At 31.9% G+C, this 18412-nt stretch overlaps 6 protein-coding genes across 8 annotated transcripts in view; 2 read left to right on the top strand and 4 right to left on the bottom strand.

Annotated features, from left to right (window-relative positions):
* The first annotated feature begins 42 nt into the window (after nucleotides 1-42).
* LOC139088577 (pickpocket protein 19-like) lies at nucleotides 43-1959 on the top strand. Its single transcript, XM_070637845.1, has 2 exons — nucleotides 43-1324; nucleotides 1516-1959. The coding sequence occupies exons 1-2, from the start codon at nucleotides 43-45 to the stop codon at nucleotides 1632-1634; spliced, it is 1401 nt and encodes a 466-aa protein (XP_070493946.1). The 3' UTR covers nucleotides 1635-1959.
* Nucleotides 1960-1976: 17 nt separating this feature from the next.
* Lamtor1 (Late endosomal/lysosomal adaptor, MAPK and MTOR activator 1) lies at nucleotides 1977-3003 on the bottom strand. The gene is made up of 3 exons (XM_070637699.1): nucleotides 2676-3003; nucleotides 2364-2571; nucleotides 1977-2304 (listed from the first exon to the last, which is right to left on the bottom strand). The coding sequence occupies exons 1-3, from the start codon at nucleotides 2918-2920 to the stop codon at nucleotides 2212-2214; spliced, it is 546 nt and encodes a 181-aa protein (XP_070493800.1). The 5' UTR covers nucleotides 2921-3003; the 3' UTR covers nucleotides 1977-2211.
* A 412-nt stretch (nucleotides 3004-3415) lies between these two features.
* Alg11 (ALG11 alpha-1,2-mannosyltransferase) lies at nucleotides 3416-5291 on the top strand. Its single transcript, XM_070637720.1, has 3 exons — nucleotides 3416-3761; nucleotides 3821-4954; nucleotides 5012-5291. The coding sequence occupies exons 1-3, from the start codon at nucleotides 3523-3525 to the stop codon at nucleotides 5085-5087; spliced, it is 1449 nt and encodes a 482-aa protein (XP_070493821.1). The 5' UTR covers nucleotides 3416-3522; the 3' UTR covers nucleotides 5088-5291.
* Nucleotides 5292-5365: 74 nt separating this feature from the next.
* On the bottom strand, nucleotides 5366-8538 carry LOC139088477 (RNA exonuclease 1 homolog). The gene is made up of 4 exons (XM_070637719.1): nucleotides 8359-8538; nucleotides 6388-8301; nucleotides 5620-6291; nucleotides 5366-5497 (listed from the first exon to the last, which is right to left on the bottom strand). The coding sequence occupies exons 1-4, from the start codon at nucleotides 8459-8461 to the stop codon at nucleotides 5415-5417; spliced, it is 2772 nt and encodes a 923-aa protein (XP_070493820.1). The 5' UTR covers nucleotides 8462-8538; the 3' UTR covers nucleotides 5366-5414.
* Nucleotides 8539-8839: 301 nt separating this feature from the next.
* LOC139088454 (sesquipedalian-1-like) lies at nucleotides 8840-9909 on the bottom strand. The gene is made up of 3 exons (XM_070637687.1): nucleotides 9750-9909; nucleotides 9280-9669; nucleotides 8840-9225 (listed from the first exon to the last, which is right to left on the bottom strand). The coding sequence occupies exons 1-3, from the start codon at nucleotides 9832-9834 to the stop codon at nucleotides 8942-8944; spliced, it is 759 nt and encodes a 252-aa protein (XP_070493788.1). The 5' UTR covers nucleotides 9835-9909; the 3' UTR covers nucleotides 8840-8941.
* A 457-nt stretch (nucleotides 9910-10366) lies between these two features.
* The window catches only part of Calx (sodium/calcium exchanger 3), a 214584-nt gene continuing 206538 nt past the window's right edge, over nucleotides 10367-18412 (bottom strand). For all 3 annotated transcript variants that reach the window (XM_070637793.1, XM_070637792.1, XM_070637794.1), the window contains exons 5-9: nucleotides 18285-18384; nucleotides 18049-18177; nucleotides 17253-17411; nucleotides 17017-17188; nucleotides 10367-16949 (exon numbers count right to left, since the gene is read on the bottom strand). In XM_070637793.1, the coding sequence (XP_070493894.1) occupies nucleotides 16736-16949; nucleotides 17017-17188; nucleotides 17253-17411; nucleotides 18049-18177; nucleotides 18285-18384 (774 nt within the window). In that variant the 3' untranslated portion in view covers nucleotides 10367-16735. The remainder of the gene's footprint in view (nucleotides 16950-17016; nucleotides 17189-17252; nucleotides 17412-18048; nucleotides 18178-18284; nucleotides 18385-18412) is intronic.

Genomic DNA, 18412 nt, shown 5'->3' with positions numbered 1-18412 from the left:
CAGTTATAACAGTCACAGTAGTCAGCAAGTCTTCAGTCAAAAATGACTTCAAAGATTGCATTTCTCTTTGAATCGACTTCTCTTCATGGATTTAGACATTTAGTACATCAGCAGAAGTTAGGATGGAAGAAGAGCTTTGCTAGGACATTTTGGATATGCTTTATTGCCATTTCATTCCTTTTAATGGTGAGAATGTTGAGATCAACTATCATAAAAGGAACAATTTCGACAAGCATTAATTTGGATACAAGCTATCGAGATTGGGACAATACATTTCCAGCAGTATCATTATGCTTAACTAAAGGAAGATCGACTGCACCAATTAAAGCTTCTGTTGGCACATCAATGATTCGTGAGGATGGAGAAGAGTTCAAGTTGTCTATGAGACATTATCGAGTCATGCAGAGCTTGCTATTTGTGAATTATCAGGAACCAACTGAAGGGATATCCATCGAAACTTGTCTTGAAATGAACACGACTTGTGGAATGAATTTTGGCTATCAGAGGAAGGAGTTGATTCCACACACATGTGATGGGGTCATAGAGAGGGTATTTTACAAGGGAGACGAAATGAATTGTTCGGATATATTCATACCAATGGAAACTGAGTATGGAACATGTTTTGTGGCTAACAGTTTGTACAACAAAGGAATTGACGGTAAAGAAAATTTAGAAAATTTTGATGACCTTCCACTGCGCTTTTCGAACAATGAACATAGAGATAGGTCATTCGAGTTTCATTATCGCGAAAATGACTTCCTGCTCTACAAACTCTTCATCCATACTCCAGAGGAACTGCCAAATGGCAAGCTTGAAAGTGTCGGTCTTCGTAAAATTGGTGGAATGACCAAATTTGCCATCAAAATAACAGAATTCCTTAATCAAGATGACGTAAAATATGAGTCAATTGAGGCACGCGAATGTCGTTTTCCATTTGAAAAGTTTGACACACTGAACTTGCCATACAGTCTTAATTACTGTCGATATTTAAAACGCATACAACGCGAAATTGAGACATGCAATTGCACTTTTCCACTCGGTCTCGTGTCTAATCATTCCATGAATCCATGTGGTGTGACTGAATTTCAATGCCTGCATGATTTAGCGACAGCAACAAATTTGGAAATGAAGACGGAAGCGGGTATTAAGAAGAATATTGGTGAATGTTTAATTCCGTCATGTGTCTCAATGGAAATTGTCAAAGTTGGAGAAGCTGACACAAAATTTAAATCGAATACAACTGGATCTGTAAAGATTGAAGTGATTAACATGCCAACATTGAGATACATTCGACGAGTGACTTTCACTAAATTGGATATGATTGGTGAGTATTTATTTTATGATGTCACATGATATGTGGTGAGTTTGGTTTTTCACCATTTGGTCGAAGCAATTTTTTGATTATTCACCATTTGAGGAGAAATTTTGAGAATTCACCAAATTCTGGTGAATTTCTTTAATTTTCACCTCAGGTGATTTTAAACATTTTTTCTCTCATTTCTTATTTTTATGAAGTTCAAGTTGGCGGCATCGTTGGATTATTTTTTGGAGCATCTGTATTGAGTATTTTGGAGCTTATCTATTTGATATATCAGATGTTCAAATTAAAGCAAGAATCTATGAAAGGACATTAAATGATTTTTGAAGTTTAAAAAATAACGGTCAAAAATAATTTGAATTCAAGAACCTTATAAATTATGAATGATTTTAACTGTTATACTGCTTTCGTGACAATAATTCAGTTTTATGCTGCTTAATTTAATCATAAAGTTTGACATTTAAATGCTACCTTGCGTGTGTCTACAGACTTAAATAGAATTCAGTGTGACAGATCCTAATCCTGCAATTAACAACAATTTAAGCAATACAATTTATTACTGCCTATCACATTGCTGAAATCCGTGCTTTAATTAACAAATATATACATATTAATGTATCATAAAGACATCTTTATTGCAAATTTGCACCATATTTTTACAAAACAAATGAAATAATATTTTGAATAATTTATTACATAAAGTTTATAATCTGCATTATTAACATATGCATAGAATTTGGTTGGTATATAATTAATTAATTACACTAACTTTAACAAAAAGAAAAAAGTTATGATGGAGTTGTCTATAGCTTGAATAGAGAAGAATTTGTTTTTGATTAAAGAGCACAAAAGATAAGAAGAAATGAAAATTTATTTTAAATCTTTTGCAGATTTCATGTCACTTGAAATGGCACCACAAGTTCCTCATGATTATCTATCTTAATATCATTTATAGCCATTGCTAAATCCTTGATAAATTCTCTAGCCTGTTGAATATAAAAATTAATTAAATTTTGGACATAAATCAATAAGTTAAGTTGTTTACCGTAGTAATATCATCTAATGGAGGATTTGTAGACAATGATTGTTCTGGATTAGCTATATCCTTTAATAAGCCATTATAATTAGTCTCTGTTGTTGGAATGGTATTCCATTGCTGTGCTAAACGTTGAGTATAAGCCTTGACACGGTCATTATATTCACTTTGTTCTAACATATGATGTGTGTCTAATGCAGCTACGTCAATTATGTTCCTAAATTTAAAGATAAGAAATGTAAATATTATTAAAATTGTCCGTTCTGGATGTTGTTATTGACCTTTAGTCATCTTCTCATTTTTATCAAAAATCCTACTTACGAATTTGTCTCCTGTACAATTTTACTAAGTTCCGACTGCTCATCTTTTTCTCTCGCCGGGAAGGAATTTGCGTATTCTTCTTCTACCCGTTGATTTTCACTAATCCTTCTTACTTGCAATATTCGTTGATCTGCATTATGCTGTAAAAGTGCACTTCGTTCTGTTGGTTCACCAGATCTTGAGTCATCTTCTCTACAGTTAAAACAGGCTATTACTGCATCAACTACATTCCGAATTAAATCCATACTAATTAAAGAATTAATTAGAGTTTTTCTAAATTTTTGTCAGTCAATTGAGATATAAACAAAGAGACATCCAGAGTAGGTAGACAAGATTTTGGAGTTATAAACTTTTATGTTATACAACAAACTTAATAAAATTGATTGTTGACGAATCAAACTCTTGTGGCTTACTAAATTATTTTAGCGTAATTAAATTCGACTACGAATAAAGTTTCTCAAGATGATTTTAGTTTCACAACAAATGTCCAACTCTGAACCAGGGCTGCAAATCGTATGCGAAACTCAAATTTTAGTGACCGTTATGAAATCAAAATTTTTTGGTCATTTCCTAACTACCTGGAGATTTTTATGTTTCTTTTAATAATCAGTATCGTTATTGCTTCTCATAATAACATTTTATAGCTTATTTATTGAAATTTTTATTAAAAATTGAAAAACAATAACCAGCCAACTTGTTTGTAACCGCCAAAATTCAAAAAAGTGTTTTGCAATAATCAGTCAATCAAAAAGTAAATAAATTTTCCGGGATCAAATAATTGAATTATATCGATAACTAAATAGATTAATGTAAATTCCAATTCGTAAAGTAATAGAACAGCTTAAGTATGTTCTTCTGTCCGTGCAAATTATTAAGTCTAGTTTATGTGGGCATATTTATTGGAAGTTTTCTTATTTTCGGACTAATTTTCATCGTCATCATTTTAAAACAAATTATCAGTAAATCCAAAAATAAGCGACTTTCTGAATCGTCACAGCAATGTGTTGGCATTTTCCACTTATACTGTAATGCTGGAGGTGGCGGCGAACGAGTTCTATGGTGTGCAATACGTGCTTTACAGAAAAAGTAAGAAGATTTAATCTCATTAGTATTTCATCATTTTTAATGACTCAATACTTTTGTAGATATGAAGGCGCAAGGATTCTCCTATATACAGGGGATACAGATGTCACTCCAAAGCAGATATTGTCAAAATGTCGAAATAATTTCAATATAATAATTGATCCTACTCGACTTGAATTCATTTTCTTAAATCAGAGGAAATGGGTAGAAGCTGAGAAATATCCAGTATTTACATTATTAGGACAAAGTATTGGATCTATGATTGTTGGATTTGAAGCATTATTGAAGTTCCAGCCAGACATTTTCATGGATACAATGGGATATGCGTTTACGTACCCAATTTTCAAATATCTTGGTGGAGCAAAGATTGCTTGCTATACTCACTATCCTACAATCAGCACAGACATGCTACGACGTGTAGCTAGTCGAAAAACGACATTTAATAACAAAGGACATGTTGCAAAGAATCCGTTCTTCACATGGGCTAAATTGTCATATTACAGGCTGTATGCATCATTTTATGGCATGGTCGGCAGATGCGCAAATACAGTCATGGTAAATTCAACTTGGACAGAGAATCATGTCAATCATATTTGGAATATTCCATTAAGAACACATCGAGTATATCCACCATGTGAAGTAACTAGCTTAAAAGATATTCAGCATGTACCAAGCAGTGATGGAAATATTTATATCCTATCCGTTGGGCAATATCGTCCTGAGAAGGATCATCCTCTAATCCTGCAAAGTTTATATGAATTAAGGACATATTTGCAGGACGATGAAGCACTTTGGGATAGAATTCGTCTAATTTTTGTCGGTTCCTGCAGAAATGACGAAGATTCAGAACGTGTAAAGAATCTTAAAGATTTCAGTAAGCATTTAGCTCTTGACGATCATGTTGAATTTAAAGTTAATGCTTCATATCAGGAATTGATTCAGTGCTATCAAAAATCCTTAATTGGAATGCATGCAATGTGGAATGAACATTTTGGTATTAGTGTGGTAGAATTAATGGCTGCAGGGCTTATTATGATTGCTAATCGTTCTGGTGGTCCAAAAATGGATATTATTGAGACATCTGAAGGAAGTCAGACTGGATTCCTTGCTGATGATCCAGAAGACTATGCAAGATGTCTAGCGAATATTCTGTACAATACCAAAGAGCAAAATGAGAAGATTCGACAGGCTGCAAGGTAAGATTTGTTAGTTTTGTGGATGGTTCAATGATATTGATTCCAATTCCTTTACAGAGCATCAGTCGATCGATTTTCAGAAAAGGAATTTGAGGATAATTTCCTTAGGATTGTATCTCCATTGTTTGATTAACTAAGTCATTAAGATTTTGAGTGAAAAGTGTGAAAAATATTCCAGTTTTTCTAGCATTAAGCGTACTGTTACATCACTAGAATTGGTTAATTAGCTTCTGTTTTACTTATTAGGAATTGCAAATTGTTAATTCAGCTTTTTTCTAGGACAAAATAATAAATCTAAAACTTCATTTTTAATACGATGAAATAATTTATTTTGCTTATTGATTGTTGCTTGATTGATAGCTGTATACTACTAGAAAGGCGTTGGTGGTCCTCGACTAAAACTCAGGGAACTTACTTTACGGCTTAATTTATTTTTGCATATACTGAATAAATAATATCATTAATTGACAAGTCGATTCCTCAAATAACATTTAACGAGTTGGATACAGACAAGTGAATCCTCAGCTGAGTCGTGTCCAGCTTCTAAAAATGTACAAAATTAAATTTATATTAGTAACGGAAATATCATTTTGAATTCAAAGCGGATCAATTTGAATTTTTGAAAACCGTTTAAAATTTGAATATTAAAAAGTCGTTAAACTTACCGTCTTCTTGAATGATTTTCTTTAAATGCTCAATGCATAATGTCTTTAAAGCTCGTTTCTTCGGGAATCCCATCTTGTGTGGATACAAGACAGATGTATCAACAACATTGCTGTGAATTAATTTAAGACTCTTCAAATCGCTCTCCAATGAATGCCCAATGAGTATAGACCGTGAATGGAACATTGATAAAAGAACTGCTTGAACTTCTGGTAAAGTCAATGCGTCAGAATTATTCAATGTTGCCTCTGTGATACCAGAATATTTTGTATTGTAATCAATCACACGATTCTGCGGACGCACAAATTTATCGTACACAACTTTCTCATCGTAATTAACTATCGTAATTCTAGTAAGTTCAAGTCCACAGACAGTATAACACATTTCACAATCCAATGCAAAAATATCTTTTCTACTGCATACATAATTCTCATCCTTTTCCATTGTAGTAACATATCCATAAGCATTATCATAATCAACAAAATCCAAAACATGATAATCAGCATAACAGCACCCTGTAGTTCCTGCTGGCGATTGACAGCAATAATAATAATTATCAGCTTGTCCACGGCGATATCCAGATCTTTTTGCATGATAATTACATAAATCCACATGATGTTCATCATAAATACTAACATTATACACTTTATGACATCGAGCACAATAAAAATCACCTGAAATGTTCAAGAATTTAGATTAGTAACGGAATTCAAAATTTTGAAAAATCAGTTCAATTTGAATTTTCAAAAAACCGTTAAAAATGTCCTTACCTTCTTTGCCATTTTGTGGTCTTGCCTTTTTCGGCACAAAAAACTGTGCCTTTCCTCTTTGAGCTGCTGATCGTGGAAATCCATTTTCTCGTAATTGATCCTCACTAAGCAGGCATTCTGATATGAGATCGTAAGCTTGAGAACTTGAACAGTTATCAATTGTCAGCAACGATGAATCGGAATCACCAACTTTAATTTTATGATTCATAGACCATGAAACTTTTGAACCAAGCGCTCCACCCAGCATAACGTCATGGGAAACAACTTTTTGAATCTTCTTTTGAGAAGCCGCTTCTGCTTCCTTTTTAATTCGATTTATTGCAAGCATCGCACTAGTCTTGTATGTAGTAACAATCGAGCATTTATTAAACACTTGATGCTCTTCATGTTGTGCTCGTTCGAAGGCATCAGCAGGTAAATTATAAATCTCTATGCAATGCTTGACCATCATTTTGTACATTTGCGTACGGACATTACATGATATTTTGGTATTATGGGGTTCGAGTATTGGAGGTGCTAACTTAGTTATGTCAACGTCATTGACATTTGTCGGTTTGTGAGCTAATCTAACTGATTTTGATGCTGTTTGTGCTGGTGTTGATGATTGCTGCTGCATTCCTTTCTGTAGTTCCATAACTTTTCGTTTTGCAGCTTCTATTGCCATTCTGTGACTTATTGGTGATATTTGTGGACGCCTCATAGGAGGCGGACGGACATGAATTAAAGGATTTACTAATGGTGTCATGTTAACTGCTGGAACCATTGCTTCTTCCTTTTGCTTAATCTCATTTTCTAATTTTGCTATTTCTTCTTCCTTTGCTTTCTTTTCCATAATTAACTTTTGAAGTGCAACATCCTGCCTTCTCTGTGCTGTCAATAGTGCTGATTGAACGTGATTATGTCGAGTGATTTGCATTGGTCTATTAACATTCACGGCATTTTCGTGCGCTTGTCTTTTCTTATTTTCGTAGTGAGGTTCTTCATTTTGATCTTGTTGCGGTTTTGGTGGCTGAATAATTTCATTGTTACTTGTGGCTGGTGCTTCATAATTTTCAAATATCATCCTACATTGATCTTCAATATCATCAGCATCATCGTCACTTACTGGAACATCTACATCTTCAACAATACTTTTAATTTCAGGCTTTGGATCTTCTGCCTTTCTTTTTCTGTCTTTTCTCTCATCCTTTTCTTTGTCCTTATCCTTATCCTTTTCTTTATCCTTATCTTTTTCTCTATCTTTGTGGTCCCTATGACTTGACTTGTGTCGGCTACTGGAACTTGATGATTTATGCCGGCTAGAACTTGAACTTGATTTATGCCTACTACTTGAACTTGATGACTTTTCATGCTTTGATGATGATTTATCCCTACTTGATGATAATTTATCTTTATCTGAAGACGATTTATCTCTATCTGATGAAGATTTGTCCCTACTTGATGATTTGTGTGAAGATTTATGCCTATGAGATGAACTGGAACTTTTTGAATCTTTATGAGAGCTTTTGTGACTACTTTTACTATCATTATGGTGATCTTTTGATGATTTCCTATGTGACGAACGTGAATGATGCTTAGAAGGACTACTTGGTGGCTTAGTTTCCTCAATTTCCTTATTATTGCTTTCTTTAATTTCTGGATCTTTGTCAACATCCATTTTCTCAACAATCGGTTGATTATTTTCGTCATTTTTGGTTACATCTATTTTTGTCGGTACATAGGATATAGATGATGAATTATTTGACACTACTGGATCATAAGCTTCACGATTTTTGTTAATTATAGATGGAGTATAAGTTGCAACATTATTTTTTTGATTTGGAATCGGCAAATACTCTAATTTCTTCTTTACTTTAACTTCTTCTGGTTTTGGCTCGATACGTGTTGCATGGTATGTTGGTTTTGTTGATTCCACTACAATAAAGATTCTGGAATTAAGCAAAAAGTGTCAAAAAATCATGAAATTCTTACATTTTTTTGGTGCATGAAGAAAATGACAAAAAGGACGAACACATTCGCCTTCCTCGAAATACGGACAGTTTATCTTCCTAAAAAGACCCGTTGACGGAAGCATATTTCATTTAAAATACTCTAATTTCCTATAAATTGTATTAAATTAACATTCTGTAAATTCCAGAATAATTTTATAAACAAAAATTCAAGAATGAGAAAAGCGCGCTAAACTTGAATTTTTCGAAACCGTTAATGAACTGTTGTATTTAGGATTACTCTGATCTTTACTTCAATCTGAATGGATGTATGTTCCTTAAAAATGTATAAAACTTGAAATTCTAATTAAATATTGTAAAAAAATACAAAAAATATTTAGATTGATGAACTGCAGATTGAACCGGTTCAACATGTATATTTTAAATTTTGAAAAACCAGTAAAATTTAAATAATAAAATTTCAACTGCCAGATTCAGTTTTATGAATGATAATGAAACATAAATTGACTCATTGATAGACTTGTGATAGTCTACAAAACGTTTGATTGTATTAAGAATAAATAAATTAACATACATATACATAATTTGACACATTTATTATTCACTTAAAGTACGATAAGAGGTTGCTCGGCTTTTTCTTTTTCTTCAATTTTCGCTTGAATTAATTCCTTCCATGATTGCCCAAAATACTTGTGAATTGCTAAAAAGTCAAAATCATCATTTGGTTCAGTTTTTTCAAAGATCAACAAGTCATTGTCATCTTTAATTGTCATGTTTCTGACTGTGTCGCGATTTATAATTGGCGGGGGTGGCGCTGGCCTTAATTCGTTAAATTTTCCGTCAGATATCGTTGAAACCTGTTGCTTACTCGTTGATTGTTCCTCAAACCCTGTAATATTACTCATCAATGTTATTGCAAAATAGTAAATAGTAATTAAATTACCTGTTTTCTTATCGAATGGATTTTGTCGTCGTGTCGGTCTAGATACAGACACTGATTGTTCTTCATCATTAGAAGACTGAGAAGTTGAGTCTATCTCAGCTAATTGTCTTTGTAACTCACAAATCATTAATCTCATATAATCGTAACTTGATGTCGTCAATGCTTTCATCCATAGCTCCATAGACTCTTGATCCTCGGCAGCTAAGATATAACATCGATTTCCAGGAAAGTTAATTGTAAAACAAAATTTTTCTTCTTCATAATCAGCTAATTCAATCACACATCCTTCTAAAATGACCATTCCTAATGGCTCAACAGATCCTTTCTTTTCATAATAAAACAATAAATTTCCTTTCAGCACAAACCATCGTCTTTGGAAAGCCTTATTCACTGTAATTAAAGAAATTAATTTTTGTACAACTTTCTACTTCTACGCAATTTCATTATATTGAGCTAATCCTAGCACTTACCATCTCCCCTTTTGCTTAAAAATCCTTCCCTATCGACAGGTTTACTCGATGCAAATGCATAAAGCGTTTTCTCATTAATCTTCATGCTAAATTAATGAAATTGTGAATAAAATAAAATTTCCATTAATCAACAACAACAGAGAATGTGAATGCGACTGTATGTTGTATATCCACACCTTTGTGTACAGAGCACTGTAATTTTGATTCAGTCAAAGAAAAATTAATTCATATTTGTCAACGACCATATCATGTTAAGAGCATTGACTCTTGTTTAATCAATGTAAAGCATTGATAGCACTTAGATAGATTGACTGATTAGGTTTGAATCTTAGTCCACGAAATTAAATTAAATTAATCTAAATGAACATCGATCTTAGTTCACTTTGAAAACAACTTTTTATTGGTGTGAATATATTTTCACACCCTTGCAATTTCTTCTGATTCAAAATAAAGTCGACAGTTATAAAATTTAAATCTTTTGTGACCGCTACAAAGTGATTATGAAGTGAAAGTGAAAATTAAGTGAATTTAATGAAAAACAAGCTGTAATAATAAAATGAATCATAGCTGAAAATCAAAGATTACTGCAATAAGTAAGTAAATAAAACTCAACAATATTCGTTTTTTTATTTTGTGGCATTTTATTTGAATTCATTTTGATAAAAACTAAAAACATTTGATAAAATGTTTAAACATAATCTTTTCATTGCGTTTTTCTGTTGCCTTTTTCCATATAATATAATAGTTTTTTTCATTTTATATGTCCAATGATAATAATAACAATAGAATAAAATGTATTTCGAATTTCATCTCTCTTTCATCTTCTTGCAAACAGAAATTTTTTAAGTTCCTTTACTAGCTAATTTATGCTCATGATTTTCCACGTTTTTTTAGCATTTGAAAAACTTTTTTGTCTTTTATCAAAATAAAGTTTTGTTTGCAAAAAAAAAAAATTATTACTTTGTAACATTTATATAAGTTTTTTTTTCATTATTATGTAGAATTGTAAGAGGATAAATATATTTATTGGCGGATTGAGTAAAACATTTTCTTTTTTTTTTTTCTTTGAGGATAGGAGAAATTCCACTATAATTTCCTTAAAAAGAAGTAAAAACAATCGTAGCTGAGGACTCTTGACAGGTTTTGAGATTAATGCTGAGGTTATGTTGATTTTATTATAGTTTTTATAGAAGCATCCAGCTGGATCTTATTGCGAACACAATTGCTTCAATTTTGAACACAAATGTCAACAAATATCAATATTTCCAATAGATTTTGAGGTTAGATGGTATAAATTATCAGAATTACATCAAATAATTAGAAAACTAATTCAAAATCTTGAAATTCTCTTGATTCTTTATCTCAGAACTCAAAGGCAACTTGATCTCTCGATTACTCCGATCGTCTGAGTTCAAAACTATATAACCTCCAAAACACAATTCCTAAATTCACTGCCACCCGAGTCACTCAATTTTTTTCATTTTAATTACTTATTTTTCAAAGCTATTCAACCAAAGCTTGCGTTGGGGACATCCACGTTGACATCCCATCCAACAAAAATTGAGTTAATAAAAATATCATTTCCTTCAAATTGCTGTTTTTTTAATTCTTGTTATGGAAACAAATTAAAACTTGCTTATCATCTCTCCTTAAATTTTTTTTCATCAAAAAATAAAATTATTATCATTATTATTATTTTTAATTATTATTTCCCTTACTTCCTATTTTGATAATTTTTTCCATTTTTCTTCATTTTTCATCAATTTTACAATAAATAACTAACAATTTTCAATTTATTTTTTTGTTCTTATTATTTTTTAAATTTTTAAAGAGTTTACCTACACTTCGATACATGATAGATTTTTATTGAAGACATTTTTTTCTTGTTTTTAGGTGTGCCTTTTAAACTGTTTTTTGGATGTAGTTTGTCAATTTGTTTTGGATTTAAGGGTATCTAGTTAGGTGTTGGTAGCTACTTAAGGGTTTTAATCGCTAATAGACAATGAGCAGTCATCTAAACGAGCTTACTCATGAGTAAACTGTCAATTAATCTAAGTCAGCTTTGCTAGCTATACTTGCTGATTTAAGAAGGAAATGCTGCCAAATCAGTGCAAATTTGGTTATTTTCGACTTCAAATTTGGATCTCCTGCGAAATTTGGATCTGTTTTAACCCATAACCCTGATAGCATAGCGTATCTGTTAGGCGTATTAACGGTAATACGTAAAGTTGCCCTGCCCTCATCTCGACCCTGGTCGGGAAACCTTCATATTTACCAAATTGAAAACTAACATCCAAAAATCATTTCCAAAAGCACAATCTCAATTCTCATAATATTTTCTAAAATTTCGAATGAACATAGGACGTACATAAGTTCAAAGAACTGTATTCATTCAGTTTGATAAACATTGTCCATTAATCTAAGTAATTAAGTTTCTTAGAGATGAGATAAAGGAGAGGATCAGGAAGGTTTTTGACTTAAATTTTTCATTTATTTTTCACTTTTGTAATACAAGAATAAAGAGGAAGGATTTATGTAGAGATATATAAAGTGTGTTTATGTGAAATAGGAAAAGTCTCTAAAGTAGTGTAGCTGAATTTTTTATAAAATTGATTACATGATGGATGAATACAATAGTTAAGGATTATAAGTTGAAAGTAGAAGAAGAAGAAAATTATTAGGCAGTGTTTTCATCATCAATATTACATGTTTTAATTTTATATTCTTACAAAATGTTCTACTTTCATCTCATTTTTTATTATTATTTTTTTGTTCTTCCGTTCATTTACTTCCAAAAAATTTCATTTTCATTTAAAATACGTTTTAGTTTTTCATCATCTTTGGTTCTTTTTGTCATAATAAATGTTACCTTACTTATGTCAATATAAACAATTAGAGAAGAATCTTGATTATTGGAGTTATTTGGTAGCCAAATTAGATGCAATTGGATATTTCAATTGGATATGGACAGTTTTAGTCTAAGTCATAAAGCATGTAGAAGACTTGAATGGTTCTTGACGTCGAATCAACTTATTCTTACAGAATACCCTGAGTGAACAAAAAACTTTGAACTAGCCATTTACTAGACATAAATAAGTCTTTATGGATGTTAACGGATGTTGTTCCACTCGGGTACGAGTTGTGTTCTAGATTTGGATCATTCCTATAGTGTGTACCTTTATGTCATATCAGAAGCTAATGTTTATCAGAGCTCAGAGCTTAATTCGAGCTCTACTGTGTATCCTGAGGTATACTAAGCAACCAAACCTTTGAACCTCATGGAACTCCTTCTTAACTGGAAAGGACACGGTGTAATAAGACACCATATTCATAACCTAACCTAGATAATTCATAATTTGGCTACCATTCCTAGTTCAATGTTATACTGCCACAGATTGACTATCTGAACAACACAAATTACCATCAACATCAAGAAACCAATCTGCAGCAGTTTGAAAGAGCAAGAAGACTCAAAATAAAGAATTTTGAAAGCATTAGATTTTGAAAATTAGAAGTAAATTGTCATTTGATTTATGGTTTTATTTGGCCTAACTTTTAAAGTAACTTCGTTAATGTTAATTTTAATACCTTAAAAGATGGTAAAATTAATTTGCATAATTTCCGAAAAGTTTGTTTCCTTTCTTGAATACACCGTCAAATTTTAAAAGGGGTTATTTTACTTAATTAACTAAATTTTTTAAAAAAATTATTCAAATTTTTAAAATTATGAAAAAAAAGTTTCTTTTTGTTCCTCAATTGAAAGGGCTCGCTATCTAATTTTTTACAACTTTCTTCCGTCACATTTTTATTATTGATTGTTTGATTCATTGTTGTTAATATTTTATGAATTAAGATGGCGATTACTAATGACGTCTGTCATAATTTTGAGTTCAATCACTCCAAATGCTCTTTAATATTGGACGTCATAAGCAAATGACCCTCTGGATTAGTGTTGTCTAAACTATATTGGGCCATGACTCAACTTGGCAGTAAGCGTCGGTCTTTAGTTTCATACTAGTGTGACACTAGTGTATCGCACCAGCGTGATATTAATGTATGACAGCATACAGTTTAGGCAACACTGCTCTAGATCTTAGGATTAAGATTGAGATTGAGTTCGTAATTAAAATCTTCATCAATGCTTCTACTAATACCAGAAAAAATGCATCAAACATTGGAAATCTTTGGATTTATTGGAGCATTGATTGCTTAAATCGGAATTGAAATTGATCAGCATTGTAATTCTTGAAATTTTGGCTTTATCTCAACAGTAAACTGATCTCTCATCTTCCTGCAATCTCAATCTATTGTCCAAATTCAATCATCAAACAATCGTGCGTAATGTCTCGCCACCTTATATTTCATTTTAATAACTACTTAATAGCTTTATAATCTAAAATTCCATGAATTATTCGAATCCATTTTTTTAATAATTCGTTGGTTTTCCCCAAGAGTTTAGTAATCATAAGATAAATTCCATTTTTTTCTGACAGACAAGATTGTCGCATATTCAGCTGTCGGAAATGGAATATTTATAATAACGTTGCACTCAGGATTGGCTACACAAAAATGATATTTCTACATAATAATAATAATAATATATGAAAAAGGGTTTGAATTTGTGAATTTGTTAAAGGATATTGGTTGATGTTGTTTGGACTGAAGAAGAGCTCGAAGTCAATCCAGATTTTGTATGGAATAGTCGACTCGACCCCATACAAAATTCGAGTTCGAATTTCGAAGATTGATTTCGAACTCTGGTCTAAATCTCTAATGTTTAGAAAGAACAGAGTTTAAGGTTGAATAGCTATTTGTAAAGATTAGTCGACTTAAACCAACTAGTCTTCAATTTGGAGTTCTTGGAAGGAATTTAAGTTCTTAATGTGCTAATTGAGTATTTTTCATTTGAAACACATTTAACTCTTGGGATTATTGAGTGACATCGACTCCAAAGATTCACACATCAATTTCCTACTTCTCTAAGCTTATAGTCTGAAACCAGACACTAGATCATGAAGTTCCTTAATCATTCAATCCAATAATTCCTTCAACAAATTCAAATTTTCGAAATAATGAACAAAATATGAAACTTTTAATAATATTTACGACTAGAAATCTCAAAAAAATACATTAATAAGTTTATATTGAATCCATACTTACTAAATAATAGAAAAATTTATTAATTATTTCATGAAGAAGGACAAAGAAATGAAAAGTAAATAAATTAGGCGCATGACGGGATTTGTTCATTTTTAAAAAATAATAATTAAGTCTCACTATTGGACGTTTCTTAACTGTTTCCATCTTCATTTACTTCCTTTTTTTTAAAAACAATTTTTTTTTCTTTTATTTACACATTTTTTGTTATATCTCATTTATTATAGGCAAGACACATATTTAAATTGGCGTTTCTTTATGGAGTTTAAACTTATTCAACGACAGTAAGACATGATTATATAGAATAAGACGCGTAAAGAGTTAAAAGTTATTTCATGCAATAGAATTTTTGATAGTCATGTAGTGAATTTTTGGGGATGGGAAGCGACGGTGTGATCTTAAGTTTGAATTTTGCTGAAATTTGAGGTTATCTTTAAGGATTTCTATGACATGAAGTCATAATCATTGAACTTTGGTTCCTAAGCCGAGTGACATGCAACCATATGGACGCTCAATTTAGGTGGGTTCCATTAGGTCCCTAACAGACAATAAGGATGCTCTCGAGAGCTTAAATGGACTAAATGAGAATGCTCGTGAGCCTACTCAGATCTTCAGAGCATGCTCGTTGCCTGCTAAGAAATGCTAATAAATGAGCTTAAGCGGAGCCTTTAAAGCCCTTTAGCAGACTCTTCCTCACTTGTGTCACTCAAGTAAATAACAATCTCATCAATCTCAAGCTTCATCCAATCCCCCATTAGTCTTACATGACAATTTTTAAATGAATCATGATGAATTTTTACAATTAATTAAATATCTTGGTAAGTTCAATTTTCTATTCCCTACAATCCGTACAAAAATTTGTTTCATTTCTACTATCATTGAAAAAATTGTTCGACTTGGACTCGGATCTCTTGGTTCTTTTTAGGATTCGATTATTGCATGCAGGTATTCGCATACTGTTTGCAAAAATTGCATTCAAGTGCTTGAATTTACAAGTAATTCTTGTATGCAACACTTGCATACAACTCTTGCAAACAGTATAACATGCACAATACTTGCATGAAATTGCCGGACCCTAGTTCTTTTTATATTATTGATTTCTCAAATTAAATTAAAATGGGACAACAAAAGTTAATTTATTTTTTAAGGAAGATATCTTTTACTTTTCATACAGTTTCAACATTTTTTCTTTATCGATATGGTCTAAAATAATTTTTTATATTTTTTTATTTATGTTTTTTAGTTCACAATTTTGTTTTTCTTTATAAGTTTTTTTTTTTTATTTTGTTCACTCGAGTAATTTAAAATTATCTAAAAATGAAAAGGTTTCTTAATTGGTAAGTAACAAAATTAGGGATTTTTAAAGGAACCAGAATGTGGATTACTTACAATCGGAGCTTGAAGTCGACTTCAATTATTTAGGGTTCGGCAATTTAACGCAAGTATGCGCATAATGTTTGCAAGTATTGTCTACAAAACTTGTATACAAGCGTTGCATGCAATAATTGCGTACAAGTACTAGAATCCGAGTCGATCTCAAGCTCTGCTTCCAATTAGAGCTGCAATTCTCTACAATCGATGCAGAAAATTGAAATCTAATTAAAGAAGTCATCCACATGCGAATTTCTGGTTGAAGGAAAAAAAAAGCCAAAACTAGGGTGGAAATTTTCATATACTTAGGTAGGCATAGCTACGGATTTGGAGGACAAAATTGTCAACAACGTTTGTTTTATCTCACTTAAATATATATTCAATAAGAAAATATCAAAAAAAAAAAAAAACTCGCAAAAAATCTTCTAAAAATTTTATGCTAAAACTCTTCCCTCATTTTACGCATTTTTGCCAAATTTAATGACACCGTAGGCTTCTAAACTGCTTGCAATGAGGTAAATAAGCCATAATCCTATAAGTGCTGTTGCTGTAATATATTTCATTGCGCGTGGTCCACCAAGTTCACCACCGATTGCTGGACTTCTACGTGCCAATAGAATGAGAATGGCAATGCAAGCTTCCGTACAGAAGATTGTGACTGAGAATGCCAAACTAAATGGAATTAAAATTTAATATTAGCTCATGTTGATGATCAGATGGACAATTTAAGCAAACTTACTTTCCAGTCTCAACACGGAATTCTCCGCCGCCACTTCTATGATAGATGGCAGCCATAGTCCATGCCAAACCGATACCCAAGAAGACATTGACAGCATTACTACCCGTCACATTACCCACACTAGCATCTGCGTATTTATCTTGAATTGCTGCCACTTTACTAGCAAACGTATCTGAAAGAAAGATGAAGCATGTCAAGTACATAGCTATAGACTTTTAAATCATTTAATGTCATACCTGGAATACTCGTTCCCAAAGCAACAAATACAATGGCAGTAACCGAATCCTTAATACCTAGTGTGCAACCGAAATGTGATGCGACGTCACCAATAATTGCCGTCACAATACCAATGCATAAAATAGATATTACAAAGCACAAGTAGCCACCATAAAAGTCTGAAAAAGATATAGACATATTGAGTTATATCATATTATATGCACAATGGAATGTATGAGAAATTTGTGAAAAATCAGGAAATCCTTTGTATGAATATTAAGAAGCCATAGAGTATATGACTTTACAATACAAAATGATATTTTCGAATACCTGTCGATCCCATAAAAACCAATCATTTCCAATGCAATAATTCAATATTTTTTATTTCTGTATTAAAAAAGCATCGACAGATGTTAAGGAATGCAATATAAAAATTTCTATCACGTTCAATAAATTATTGTATTATGTCCTGTGGACTGTGAAATTCGAATATGAAGGTGTGCAGTCTGCACAATAAAATTTATTATTAATATCCCAGACATATCATATCATATCAATCAAAAAGAGTGTGCCGGTAAAGGCAACTTTTGCTGAATCCTGAATAAAGACAGTACAGTGGGTATGTCCATATACAAGTACAGAAGGGTAGCCAGAGTGGGCGAGGAAGAAGGAGGCATTGAATACCTATACTCGAATACGAAATTAAAGCCATAAAACGAACCCAATCTTTCATTTCAACCTTTAATCTTCCTTCTCATGAAGCACAAAAAATTCTCATACAATCCTTATGAAATGTCCTTATCATCATAATCTTACCTGTTGGCGGTATGAATGCGAAAATAATTTTCCAAAAGAGTGTGAGGAAGTGCATAATATAATCCATACAGCTTGGAGTTGATGGTTCATCATCATTTCCATCATTTTCATCGCCACCATCATCATCGCCTAAGATATTGACATAGAAAAAAAAATATCAATTTGATTTTAATGTACCGACTATAAACAGAACTGATTGAATTTTTTTTTTTATCAATATTGGTAATTGACTTTACCTGGATTCACTGTTAATGCTTCAACAAATTGCTCTTTCCATGATGATGTTCCAATCAGAATAGATGCATTTGCTCTTTGTACTAACTTATCTACCGTGTTCTGTAAAGATGGAAATTGAGAAAGTATT

This window comes from Chironomus tepperi, unplaced genomic scaffold (assembly GCF_022539635.2).
Source record: "Chironomus tepperi strain 1889 unplaced genomic scaffold, CSIRO-AGI_Ctep_v1 contig_163, whole genome shotgun sequence".
Lineage (NCBI taxonomy): Eukaryota > Metazoa > Arthropoda > Insecta > Diptera > Chironomidae > Chironomus > Chironomus tepperi.
This window is presented reverse-complemented; position numbering and strand designations above follow the sequence as displayed.

Bases quoted from the DNA above. Each gene is read 5' to 3' on its own strand.
- LOC139088577 (XM_070637845.1), top strand. From the start codon at position 43: ATGACTTCAAAGATTGCATTTCTCTTTGAATCGACTTCTCTTCATGGA. The intron at 1,325-1,515 runs GTGAGTATTTAT...ATTTTTATGAAG, and splicing joins CACTAAATTGGATATGATTG to TTCAAGTTGGCGGCATCGTT.
- Lamtor1 (XM_070637699.1), bottom strand. From the start codon at position 2,920: ATGGATTTAATTCGGAATGTAGTTGATGCAGTAATAGCCTGTTTTAAC. The intron at 2,572-2,675 runs GTAAGTAGGATT...CTTTAAATTTAG, and splicing joins ATTGTACAGGAGACAAATTC to GAACATAATTGACGTAGCTG. The intron at 2,305-2,363 runs GTAAACAACTTA...TATATTCAACAG, and splicing joins CATTAGATGATATTACTACG to GCTAGAGAATTTATCAAGGA.
- Alg11 (XM_070637720.1), top strand. From the start codon at position 3,523: ATGTTCTTCTGTCCGTGCAAATTATTAAGTCTAGTTTATGTGGGCATA. The intron at 3,762-3,820 runs GTAAGAAGATTT...ATACTTTTGTAG, and splicing joins ATACGTGCTTTACAGAAAAA to ATATGAAGGCGCAAGGATTC. The intron at 4,955-5,011 runs GTAAGATTTGTT...ATTCCTTTACAG, and splicing joins AAGATTCGACAGGCTGCAAG to AGCATCAGTCGATCGATTTT.
- LOC139088477 (XM_070637719.1), bottom strand. From the start codon at position 8,461: ATGCTTCCGTCAACGGGTCTTTTTAGGAAGATAAACTGTCCGTATTTC. The intron at 8,302-8,358 runs GTAAGAATTTCA...TCTTTATTGTAG, and splicing joins TCTTCATGCACCAAAAAAAT to TGGAATCAACAAAACCAACA. The intron at 6,292-6,387 runs GTAAGGACATTT...TGAACATTTCAG, and splicing joins ACCACAAAATGGCAAAGAAG to GTGATTTTTATTGTGCTCGA.
- LOC139088454 (XM_070637687.1), bottom strand. From the start codon at position 9,834: ATGAAGATTAATGAGAAAACGCTTTATGCATTTGCATCGAGTAAACCT. The intron at 9,670-9,749 runs GTAAGTGCTAGG...CTTTAATTACAG, and splicing joins TTTAAGCAAAAGGGGAGATG to TGAATAAGGCTTTCCAAAGA. The intron at 9,226-9,279 runs GTAATTTAATTA...GTAATATTACAG, and splicing joins TCCATTCGATAAGAAAACAG to GGTTTGAGGAACAATCAACG.